The sequence below is a fragment of the Bombina bombina genome, chromosome 3 (genome assembly GCF_027579735.1).
Source record: "Bombina bombina isolate aBomBom1 chromosome 3, aBomBom1.pri, whole genome shotgun sequence".
In the NCBI taxonomy this organism is placed as follows: Eukaryota; Metazoa; Chordata; class Amphibia; order Anura; family Bombinatoridae; genus Bombina; species Bombina bombina.
In genome coordinates, this window is record NC_069501.1 from 646,024,053 (window position 1) to 646,037,329 (window position 13,277).

General features: G+C 37.1%; 1 protein-coding gene across 1 annotated transcript in view; it reads right to left on the bottom strand.

The window, feature by feature from the left end:
• The window catches only part of LOC128653831 (multidrug and toxin extrusion protein 1-like), a 185,272-nt gene that overhangs the window by 64,086 nt on the left and 107,909 nt on the right, over positions 1-13,277 (bottom strand). Inside the window, exons 9-12 of the mRNA XM_053707363.1 lie at positions 5,081-5,194; positions 4,924-4,991; positions 4,621-4,729; positions 3,026-3,101 (exon numbers count right to left, since the gene is read on the bottom strand). Of these exons, the coding sequence (XP_053563338.1) occupies positions 3,026-3,101; positions 4,621-4,729; positions 4,924-4,991; positions 5,081-5,194 (367 nt within the window). The remainder of the gene's footprint in view (positions 1-3,025; positions 3,102-4,620; positions 4,730-4,923; positions 4,992-5,080; positions 5,195-13,277) is intronic.

Below are 13,277 nucleotides of genomic sequence, written 5' to 3' on the forward strand. Positions count from 1 at the left end.
CAGTTTCAATCATTCCCTTCAGTAGCTATGTGTATGGAGGTTTTTTGCCTCATGACTGCAGCATCGGACGTGATCCCCTTTGCTCGTTTTCACATGAGACCGCTTCAGGTTTGTATGCTGAGCTAATGGTGCAGGGATTATACAAGGATATCACAATCAATATCCTTAGATCCCAATATTCGACTTTCTCTGACTTGGTGGTTAGATCACCATTGTTTAGTTCAGGGGGCCTCTTTTGTTCATCCAACCTGGACTGTGATCACAACAGATGCAAGTCTTTCTGGTTGGGGAGCTGTCTGGGGGTCTCTGACAGCGCAGGAGGTTTGGAAATCTCAAGAGGCAAGATTACCAATCAATATTTTGGAACTCCGTGCGATTCTCAGAGCTCTTCAGTTTTGGCCTCTTCTGAAGAAAGAATAGTTTATTTGTTTTCAGACAGACAATGTCACAACCGTGGCGTTTGTCAATCATCAAGGTGGTACTCACAGTCCTCTAGCTATGAAAGAAGTATCTTGGATACTTGCATGGGCGGAATCCAGTTCCTGTCTAATCTCTGTGGTCCATATCCCAGGTATAGACAATTGGGAAGCGGATTATCTCAGTCACCAGAACTTACATCCAGGAGAATGGTCTCTTCACCCTGATGTGTTTCTTCAGATTGTTCAGATGTGGGGGCTTCCAGAAATAGATCTGATGGCTTCTCATCTAAACAGGAAACTTCCAAGGTATCTGTCCTGGTCTAGGGATACTCAGGCGGAAGCAGTGGATGCGTTGTCACTTCCTTGGAATTATCAACCTGCTTATCTCTTTCCACCTCTAGTTCTTCTTCCAAGAGTAATTTCCAAAATCATAATGGAGCATTCATTTGTACTGCTGGTGGCTCCAGCATGGCCACACAGGTTTTGGTATGCGGATCTTGTTCGGATGTCCAGTTGTCAACCTTGGCCACTTCCGTTAAGGCCAGACCTTCTATCTCAAGGTCCTTTTTTCCATCAGGATCTCAAATCATTAAATTTGAAGGTATGGAGATTGAACGCCTAGTGCTTAGTCATAGAGGTTTCTCTGACTCAGTGATTAATACTATGTTGCAGGCTCGCAAATCTGTGTCTAGAAAGATTTATTACCGAGTTTGTAAGACTTACATTTCATGGTGTTCTTCTCATAAATTCTCTTGGCATTCTTTTAGAATTCCTAGGATTTTACAGTTTCTTCAGGATGGTTTAGATAAGGGTTTGTCTGCAAGTTCCTTGAAAGGACAAATCTCTGCTCTTTCTGTTATGTTTCACAGAAAGATTGCTAATCTTCCTGATATTCATTGTTTTGTTAAGGCTTTGGTTCGTATCAAGCCTGTCATTAAGCCAATTTCTCCTCCTTGGAGTCTTAATTTGGTTTTGATGGCTTTACAGGCTCCTCCGTTTGAGCCTATGCATTCTTTGGACATTAAATTACTTTCCTGGAAAGTATTGTTCCTTTGGCCATCTCTTCAGCTAGAAGAGTTTCTGAAATATCTGCTCTTTCTTGTGAGTCTCCTTTTCTGATTTTTCATCAGGATAAGGCAGTTTTGTGGACTTAGTTTAAATTTTTACCTAAAGTTGTGAATTCCAACAACATTAGTAGAGAAATTGTTGTCCCTTTGTTGTGTCCTAATCCTAAGAATTCTCTGGAGAGATCTTCACATTCTTTGGATGTGGTAAGAGCTTTGAAATATTATGTTGAAGCTACTAAAGATTTCAGAAAGACTTCTAGTCTATTTGTTATCTTTTCTGGTTCTAGGAAAGGTCAGAAGGCATCTGCAATTTATTTGGCATCTTGGTTAAAGCTTTTGATTCATCATGCTTATTTGGAGTCGGGTAAATCCCCGACTCAGAGGATTACGGCTCATTCTACTAGGTCAGTTTCTACTTCCTGGGCTTTTAAGAATGAAGCTTCTGTTGATCAGATTTGCAAAGCAGCGACTTGGTCTTCTTTGCATACTTTTACTAAATTATACCATTTTGATGTTTTCTCTTCTTCAGAAGAAGTTTTTGGTAGAAAAGTACTTCAGGCAGCTGTTTCAGTTTGATTCTTCTGCTTATAATTTCAGTTTTTTTTCATTATAAAGATTAAAACTTTTGATTTGGGTTGTGGATTAATTTTTCAGCGGAATTGGCTGTCTCTCTAGTGACTCTTGCGTGGAGTTCCACATCTTGGGTATTTGCTATCCCATACGTCACTAGCTCATGGACTCTTGCCAATTAAATGAAAGAAAACATAATTTATGTAAGAACTTACCTGATAAATTCATTTCTTTCATATTGGCAAGAGTCCATGAGGCCCACCCTTTTTGTGGTGGTTATGATTTTTTTTGTATAAAGCACAATTATTCCAATTCCTTGTTGATGCTTTTGCTCCTTTCTTATCACCCCACTTCTTGGCTATTTATTAAACTGAATTGTGGGTGCGGTGGGGGGTGTATTTATAGGCATTTTGAGGTTTGGGAAACTTTGCCCCTCCTGGTAGGAATGTATATCCCATACGTCACTAGCTCATGGACTCTTGCCAATATGAAAGAAATGAATTTATCAGGTAAGTTCTTACATAAATTATGTTTTTTACCTCTGCGGTTACCTTGTATCTAAGTCTCTGCAGACGGCCCCTTTATTTCAGTTCATTTGACAGACTTACATTTTAGCCAATCAGTGCTGACTCATAGGCAGCTCCACATGAGTGAGCACAATGTTATCTATATGGTACATATGAATTAGCGCTGTCTAGCTGTGAAAAACTGTCAAAATGCATTGAGATAATAGGCAGCCTGCCTAGGTTTAGCATTCAACAAAGAATACCAAGAGAACAAAGCAAATGTGATGATAAAAGTAAAAAGGAAAGTTGTTTAAAATTGCATCCCCTATCTGAATCATGAAAGTTTAATTTTGACCCCTTGAAATGGGTATATATAACATAACTAAAATACTTTGAAATGCATGTAAAAGGTAAAAATATTAATAATAATGCACTATTTTAACAGCTAAATATAATCACCTACATGTCAGTGGTAAACAAACAAGCAAAGGGTCTCCTTAGGCCAAGTAGTAGGCTGACATTTATACATATAGTGATACCTGAAAAATACATAAGATCAGAGAAAAAATATTCACAATTTTCCACCAATAAACAGTTGAAACCACACAGTATGCTTATAGAGAGAGAGAGACTGATAAAGACATTTAGCTCTGCTTTACAAAGCTGAGACTGTTACAACCAATCATATTCCCAAAACTTCAGCTATTCACTATGGATGGGCGAATGATTTACAACATTCGTAAAAAATGAAACGAATTTAAACACATTTGTTCGTTCGTTTCAAATTTGGAATGTTTGTACAACATTCTAACATTAATTTAATGTTATAGTAATTTTAATGCTATCTTTAAATATAATATTCAAATTATGCAATATTCGAAATAGAAAAATTTGAATCAATATATTTGTATACGTATCATTTTACTAAATTCCCTACTGCAAGAACTATTGAACTTCTGAATAGTATTTGCTAAATCAAATGCTACATTCAACATTTTTAAAGTGGAAATTCGATCATATTATGAACAAAAGCAACATTCTAAAACCGGAAGTAACATTTGATTACCGAATTGTAATGGATTTTTCTTCTTATCAACATTCTATTATCCAAAAGGAATGTCCACAGGACTATTCGTTCTACCAAACAAATTGCCCTTTCAGCACAATCGCCCATCCATACTATTCACTAAGCTATCCCATTACATCTCAGTTCAGGTACACCTTGTGCTAATGTGTTGCCTTTGTATTAATACACAATAGCACAGAACTTTGGTAATGTCCTAGATGTTTTCTAAGAAAAAAGAGACAGGGGATTTAAAACTAATACATACTGTTTTTCATTGTTTGTATTATCTAAATTGTGATTAGTGACATCTGGAAATAACATACAATAAAACAAGTCTGTAATGAAATAAAGGCAACAAGACCTACACACAAATGCTCACATGCCCACACATTGCTTTTTTTAAACTTAAGTGAATAGAAAGATTGTGGACTATTGGATAACAATAAATTGACCGACTAAAAGATGGATATTCACTACTTTTATACAGAAAATATAGATTTGTATCAAAAGAATGACTAAACAATATGCAATAAACTGTTAATATGCAGACATAAACAGTTAAAACATAAATAATCAGATAACTGACCAGTCCAGCCAGACCCCACAATAATATATGGTCCTTGTCCAGACAGCTAAATGCTAGAAGATCTTAAGAGTTGTTTACTTGACATCACAATTATATACACAATTATATATTCTAATTATTAATAAAAAATATCAGTCAATATTTTTGGAGATATACATGTCGTCATATATCTATGATAAGAAATAAATATCAAAATTCCCTTATAACCTGTTAATATATAATACATCATTAGTAAAAAAAAACAGTAACGCGATTTGCCCGTTTGCGGACGTGGGATAAATTAGCGCTCCACTTGCAATCTAGTCCTATATATTTTTACACTTTCTTTCATGTTAACATTTTAATACTGGTTAAAAAATGCCAGCTTTTCCTTTCTATTGTGTATATTAAACCTATTCATCCATACCTGTAATTAGAAAGCTCAGTTTTGCAGACATCTTAGCTTGATCAGTCTCACCAGCACCTAAGAAATTACCAACTCTAATGCTGGTAGCTGTGCCAATTGCATTTGCAATCTGAAATACAATACAACCGCAATAAGTGCATGTTACATATCATATCTAATGTGAAAACAATACAACCGCAATAAGTGCATGTTACATATCATATCTAATGTGAAAACAATACATAAAGCTTTTTAAAATGTTCACAAAATGCAAAGTTATAGCACACAATACATTTGTTTGCAGATCAGATTAAAATGCAATACCCTCAGAAATACAACCATCAGCTGGTACACAACTGACTGTGCTCCAAGTTCCACCAGGTTAATGAGCCCTAGAATGGAAAAATAGATTATAGCACAATAAAAGAATAATCTTTTTTTTATGTGAGGAGTAATAAATAAATTAATATATTATAGATACCTGTTAAAAATATTGCTATTTCAAAAGACCACCATTCCATACACATTATCACCATACTTGGAATTCCAAGAGAGAGAAAGGACCCCCAGTCCCTCAAACACTCAGTAGACCAACCTGTAAATAAAACAAATGGATAGTGAGGTATGCAATATTTATGAAATATTACAAAATGCCTTGATGGTAATGAAATTATGTTTTACACTAAATATTAAGGGAGTAAATAAAAATAACATTTACACTGACTCCGTTGAAAGATTGATATATGCAGAATTTGTGTATTATGTCTTAAAATTGTTACAAATCACCAAGTTGTACAGATAGATAAATAAATAGATAGCTATATAGATATAGATAAATAAATAGATGATAGACAGAAAAGTTATGCAAGACCAACCTAAATACATTATTTGCCATATTCATACCTCACAGTAAACTAAATGAACATCTCATTAAGAAAAAAAGTCCATTGAAAATAAATATTACTTCCTATAAAAATAATTATACATTGGTATCATAGAAAAATAACATCATTTATGTAAGAATTTACCTGATAAATTAATTTCTTTCATATTGGCAAGAGTCCATGAGCTAGTGACATATGGGATATACAATCCTACCAGGAGGGGCAAAGTTTCCCAAACCTCAAAATGCCTATAAATACACCCCCTCACCACACCCACAATTCAGTTTAACGAATAGCCAAGAAGTGGGGTGATAAAGAAAGGAGTAAAAAGCGTCAACAAAGGAATTTGGAAATAATTGTGCTTTATACAAAAAATCATAATCACCATAAAAAGGGTGGGCCTCATGGACTCTTGCCAATATGAAAGAATTAAATTGTAATTGGCAAGAGTCCATGAGCTAGTGACGTATGGGATATCAATACCCAAGATGTGGAACTCCACTCAAGAGTCACTAGAGAAGGAGGGATAAAAATAAACAACAGCCATTTCTCGCTGAAAAAATAATCCACAACCCAAAATATAAGTTATTCTCATAAAGAAAAGAAAAACTTAAAACATCAGCAGAAGAATCAAACTGAAACAGCTGCCTGAAGAACTTTTCTACCAAAAACTGCTTCTGAACAAGCAAATACATCAAAATGGTAGAATTTAGTAAATGTATGCCAAGATGCTGCTTTGCAAATCTGATCAACCGAAGCTTCATTCTTAAAAGCCCACAAAGTGGAGACTGATCTAGTAGAATGAGCTGTAATTCTCTGAGGCGGAGCCTGACCCGACTCCAAATAAGCTTGATAAATCAAAAGCTTTAACCAAGAAGCCAAGGAAATAGCAGAGGCCTTCTGACCTTTCCTAGGACCAGATAATATAACAAATAGACTTGGATTTATTCTAATTTGAGGAAGACTTCCAATTGTAAACAGATTCCTTGGGGGAAGGATTTGATTTTTGTTCCTTATTTTGACGAAAGGAACGAAAATGGTTAGAAGCTTTAGATTTACCCTTAGGTTTTTTATCCTGAGGCAGAAAAACCCCCTTTCCTCCAGTAACCGCTGAAATAATAGAATCCAAACTGAGAACCAAATAAATTATTACCTTGGAAAGAAAGAGATAATAATCTAGACTTAGATGTCATATCAGCATTCCAAGATTTAAGCCATAAAGCTCTTCTAGCTAAAGACATGGATCTAACATCAATTTTGATAATATCAAAAATGGCATCACAAATAAAATGATTAGCATGTTGCAGTAAGCGAACAATGCTAGATATGTCAGAATCCAATTGTTGTTGTGCTAAATTCTCCAACCAAAAAGTTGATGCAGCCTCAACATCAGCCAAAGAAATTGCAGGCCTGAGAAGATGACCTGAATATAAATAGGATTTCCTTAGATAGGATTCAAGTTTCCTATCTAAAGGATCTTTAAAAGAAGTACTGTCTTCCATAGGAATAGTGGTACGTTTAGCAAGAGTAGAAATAGCCCCATCAACTTTGGGGATCTTTTCCCAAAACTCTATAGAAATTGCTGGTAAAGGATGCAATTTTTTAAACCTTGAAGAAGGAATAAAAGGAGTACCTGGCTTATTCCATTCCTTAGAAATCATATCAGAAATAGCAACAGGAAAAGGAAAAACCTCTGAAGTAACCACAGGGGGTTTAAAAACAGCATTTAAATGTTTACTAGTCTTAATGTCAAGAGGACTAGCTTCCTCAATATCCAAAGTAATTAACACTTCTTTTAACAAAGAACGAATATACTCTATTTTAAACAAATAAGTAGATTTGTCAGTGTCAATATCTGAGGAGGATCTTCTGAATCAGATAGATCCTCATCAGAGGAAGATAAATCATTATTTTGTCGGTCATTTGAAATGTCATCAACTTTATGAGAAGTTTTAAAAGACCTTTTACATTTATTAGAAGGCGGAAATGCAGACAAAGCCTTCTGAATAGAATCAGTAACAAATTCTTTAAAATTCATAGGTATATCATGTACATTAGAAGTTGAAGGAACTGCAACTGGCAATGTACTATTACTGATGGATACATTCTCTGCATGTAAAAGTTTATCATGACAACTATTACAAATGACATTCGGAGATATAATTTACACAATCTTACAACAAATGCACTTAGCTTTGGTAGAACCGATGTCAGGCAGTAAAGTTCCAACAGATACTTCTGAGGCAGGATCAGATTGAGACATCTTGCAAAATGTAAAAGAAAAAACAACATATAAAGCAAAATTATCAATTTCCTTATATGTTTCAGGAATAGGAAAAAAATGCAAACAGCATAGTCCTCTGACATAGAGAAAGGCAAGAGGCAAACAGCAATGGGGTATAAAATTAATGAAAAATTTGGCACCAAGTATGACGCACAACGTAAGAGAAAATATTTTGGTGCCAACAATATCCGGAAATGACACACTTGCGTCACTAACGACGCAACCGTGTGTAAGGCTTCCACGTCAACTACAACACCGGAAATGATGAACTTGCGTCAACAGACGTAGTTTTCGCGCCAAAAAAGTCTCACGCCAAGAATGACGCAATAAAGTCTAGCATTTGCGCACCCTCTGGCCTAATGCTGCCCGCAATTTGAAAGAAAAAAGTAATCAATTTGAAAAAGACTGAACCCCAGGTAAGAAAAAAATAATTAATTAATTAAATTAATATGTTAATTTCCCAAATATGAAACTGACAGTCTGCACAAGGAAATACATTAACCTGACTCATGACAAATATAAGTACAATACATATATTTAGAACTTTATATAAATGCATAAAGTGCCAGACCATAGCTTCTGGGTGGTGTCTTAAGTAATAAAAAACATACTTACCAAAAAGACACCCATCCACATATAGCAGATAGCCAAACCAGTACTGAAACAGTTATCAGTAGAGGTAATGGTATATGAGAGTATATCGTCGATCTGAAAAGGGAGGTAGGAGATGAATCTCTACGACCGATGACAGAGAACCTATGAAATAGACCCCCATTAGGAAAATCATTGCATTCAATAGGTGATACTCTCTTCACGTCCCTCTGACAATCGCTGTACTCTGAGAGGAATCAGGCTTCAAAAACAGCTAAGAAGTGCATGTCAACGTAGAAATCTTAGCACCAACTTACTTCACCACCTCCATAGGAGGCAAAGTTTGTAAAACTGAATTGTGGGTGTGGTGAGGGGTGTATTTATAGGCATTTTGAGGTTTGGGAACCTTTGCCCCTCCTGGTAGGATTGTATATCCCATACGTCACTAGCTCATGGACTCTTGCCAATTACATGAAAGAAACATATATTTTGCATTCTGAATTACTGGATGGCTTTTGTGCAAGTTTCTTTGATGAGGAGCCCTGACACAACGATTTTACAAGATGACTGCTGTTGGCTGTTACTGTGACCCCTTAATGAGAGACATAGTTATATGACTGGAAGGGACAAAGAGTGCTGTAGAATAATTCCATCTCCCAAAATAAAGCCTACATATCATTTAAAGAATTATTTTATCAAAATGCTGAATAACTTGAATGTGATGCATGCAGCATATCTATAAAGACCTGACTAGAAAATACCACATAAACATCTCTATGTAAGAATGAAAGACATTTTACCACATCATTTCTTCAATAGCCACATCCCATTTTTAAGGGACTTAAATGCTGAATAATTTTTGATATTCAATTAGGAGACACGTCCAGGGACTTGCATGGGAGCATGCATCTGGCATGTGCAGACACAGTCACTTTATTTCCCTCCTCAGATTATGGTGAATTCCCACAACATCACAGTAAGACAAAGTCTGAAGTAGCTGTAGAACAACTGCTCAAAGGGCACTTACTCTGGTGAGCTGAAGACATTGTGAGGTAAAATATTGTGCTATTTTCTAGTCAGCGTTTTACAGATCTGCTGCATCATTTTCATGTGAGTTAGCATAAGGATAAAAGCACAAAAAAGAAAGAACGAAACACCAGCCGGGAGTAAATAAAACCATAATGTTTTATTTCGGTAAACTTGTTAAAACCCAGGATACTCAGGCAAAAAAGTGTGACAAATGAAGGTCAGCAAGCAACAGCTGACGTGTTTCAGCTAAGAGCTGTATTCAAAGCTGCTGGCCATGTATTCTAAAACAGCCTTTTAAAACCATAAGCTACCTCCTATTGGACAACTAATTAGTTGACACCTCATATCGCTCCAAGTAGCGAGCGCATTAAAACAACAGTACATAGACCCATTGCATACAATTATACAGTACATTGATACATAACATGTGATGATAAACATTTATATTCCGAATCCAAACTATAGTCAATAGTGTACAATTCCAAAAAGGGGGATAGAATGCAGACCTTGAATATACCCCTCACAAATATATAATTATGTTGAAAGCAATGTTGTAACCAACCTGCGAGATACACATTTATTCTTCAAATTATTGGTACCAGGCCACAACTTATATTGAGTTTATTTGAATCAATAAAATCCATGCATTGGGGTCAAGGTAAACATGTAACACATATGGAATGTTAGAAGCACAAACCAGCTTATTGCCAGAACTTTATTAAATCATAGTCAGAGTTAAGTCCCACTGGATATCTGGTTTTCAATGTGAAAATCCAGAAAACCTCTCCTTTCCCTAGCAATTTCTCTCTATCACCCCCCCATGTGGGGGCATGATTCTCTTAATACATGTCCATCTGAAAGAGTCAGTGCTCTTATTGTGTACCTGAGCGAAATGTTGCACTAGTGGAGTACTGACTATACCCATTTTAATACTGGACAGGTGCTCCCTGACCCTAGGTCTCACCTCATGAGTGGTGAGACCTAGGTACTGCTTATCACATTACACACATGTAATCAGGTACACAACAAAAGTCGACCGACAGTTCAGACAAGAGCGTTTTTGGTATGGATGCCCTGTTGCTGAGGATTTAAACCATTTCTCTGTTTCTACTTTTTCACAGGCCACACACGTTCTATTGTAGCATTTAAACATGCCAACCATAGCAAGCCAAGAAGATTCTCTCTGTACTTTCATAGGAAGTTTGGTGGGTGCTAGCATATTTCATAAATTCCTGCCCCCTTTATAAGCAAATTTTCAATTTTTGGGAGATACATTAGCCAGACGATCATCAGCTCGTAGGAGCCGAAAGCGCTTTTTGATTATATCACAAATCTGGTGATACTGTTCAGAATAATCTGTGATGAACAAAACATTTTCTCCTCCAAGCTTCTGATCACGAACTGGGGGTTCTTTCTGGCTAAGCAAATAATTTCTGTTCAATTTCTTTACAGATTTCACAGCCAAATCGATAGTATTTTAACGATAATCCCTTTCCTGAAGTTGTATAGAAAGCTTTTGTGAATCCTGGTGAAAATTAGCTTCATCTGAGCAATTCCGTCTGACCCTTGGCAATACCCCTGAAACAAGCTCCTGAACAAGCTCCTGGGGTGGCAGCTGTTTGCGTGCAAAAGGGTATTACGGGAGATCAGTTTTCTATATACATTAGTAGAGACTTTGTTGCCACAAACACTTGTCAGAGTAAGGTCCAAATAGTTAATGCTAAAGGGGTCCCATTCAAAGGTGAAGCTTATCCCCAAATCATTAGCATTTAAGTATTAGACAATAGAGTGCAGGTCTTGCCGATTTTCTCTCCAGATAAACAAAAGATAATCAATAAAACTTTTGTATATAACTATCTTTGAGCTGAAGGGGTTAAAACTCCCAAATATGTGTTCCTGCTCCCACCACCCCATATAGAGGTTGCCATAGGAGGGGCAAACATCCCTCCCCATAGCAGTACCACAGATCTGGAGGTAAAAAAAACCCTTCAAACTCAAAGTAGTTATGGCGCAGTAGAAAGTCCGTTACCCTCCAAACAAAGTCACAAAACTCAACATCCTCCCCATGGTATTTTCTCATAAAGAAGGCTATTACCAGAAGACCTTTCTCATGGGGAATTGAGGAGTAAAGCACACTCACATTCACTGTTAACCATTTGTATTCTGGGTCCCATACAATTTTAGAGACTATGTTAAGAACATGTTTGGAGTCCTTCACAGGACTCCATAAATCAGTCACCATAGGCTGCAAAATTTGGTTGAGCCACTCTTACAGGTGTTCTAGTAAAGACCCTATACAGCTGACTATTGGTCTCCCAACTACATTGTTCAAGGACTTGTGTACTTTAGGGAGGTGGTTATACACTGGTACTACGGGGTGTGAGACAAGTAAATATTCACCGGTTTCTTTGTCGATGAAACCCTTTTCCAGTCCAGCATCCACCAGATCTCTTAATTTAATTCCAAATAATCTGGTTGGGTTTGTATTCAAAACCCTGTAATTATGTGGCTTGGTGAGCTGTCTTAGGGCCTCACCGACAAACATATCCTTATCCATCACCACCACTGAACCCCCCTTGTCAGTGGCCCAGAGCACTAATTCCGAGTTGGAAAATAATTTATCCAAAACTTCCCTTTCTACTTTTGAAAGATTATACTTGGAATTCCTCTGCTGATAAAACAGGTCAGTTAAATCACTTTCTATTCTCTTTTGAAACTTCTCAATAATAGGACCCCTACTCTGAATTGGATAAAAGTTAGAGGGGCACTTAAGTTTCGGTATATGGCTCGAACCAGGGACCTTTTCATTATTTACTTCCATATTCAGTGACTCCAATGCTGATAATCCACAGAGATTTTGGAAATTTAAAGTTTCTACATCCAGTCTGTTAGAAGTAATAGAGTCAGTAGTCATCTCTGTGGAATCTGCATTGCTGACACGATTTGTAACAGAAAAGTGTTTTTTTATAAACCTGTTAACATCCAAGAGAGTGTTAAACAAATTAAATGAGTTGGTCGGTACATATATGGATAGCATGTCCCTTTTAGTTAGTGAATTATTAGTTTATTTCAAGTATGGCAATTATTTGATGAGTGAATCAGTTTCTTGATCTCACTGAGGTACAGAAGAAAGGGGAGTTCCTATATCCTATGTGCTTAAGTGTTCACTGTATTGCACAGTGAATCTCAAAGACACTTGTGGTTTGACAATTTGGCACCTGGGCTCTATCAAAACATAGTTTAGATGCCCAAATTTGGTCAATGGGTGCATTATGGTCCATAAAGAGCCCACAACCTTAAAATTGGTTAGCATTTCTATGACAGCCACTTGCTATCTAGATCAGCAGAAAACCCCTTATTTGATAGACGGAAATGCCTTATGTCTAGGGCAGACTGATCAGTCGGGCAAATAGGACCTGGACCAAAAGCCCAGCATGTAGCGGGCCCCACAAATTTCCATGGCTCCTGGTATGCTGCTTAAGTTTGGGTTGACAACTGCCATATCAGTAACTAAACAGTTAACTGTGGGTTTAGTGGGGGCCTTGTGCCTGGATGTGGGGTTTATTGCTTGGGGGGCCCAAGATAGTGGGGGGGGGGGGTCCTGTTGGGGGTCTATTGCTGTGAAGGCCATGGAGTGTGGGATCTGGAGGTTGGGGGTCCTTTCTCTGGCCCTTGACGTTGGGGGACCTTGCCCTGGAGGTTGGGGGGGCCTGGTGGTGCAGGGCAGGGAGGCTACCATGTTCATTTGCATATATTTGAATACATTTGGGTCATTGTGAGACAGTGGGGGCCTTTCCCTAATTTTTGTCCAGGGCCCTGATTGGTCTCAGTCTGCCCTTGTTGTCCTCATTCAAATATTATTATGTATACCTTCATATAAAAAAAAAGTA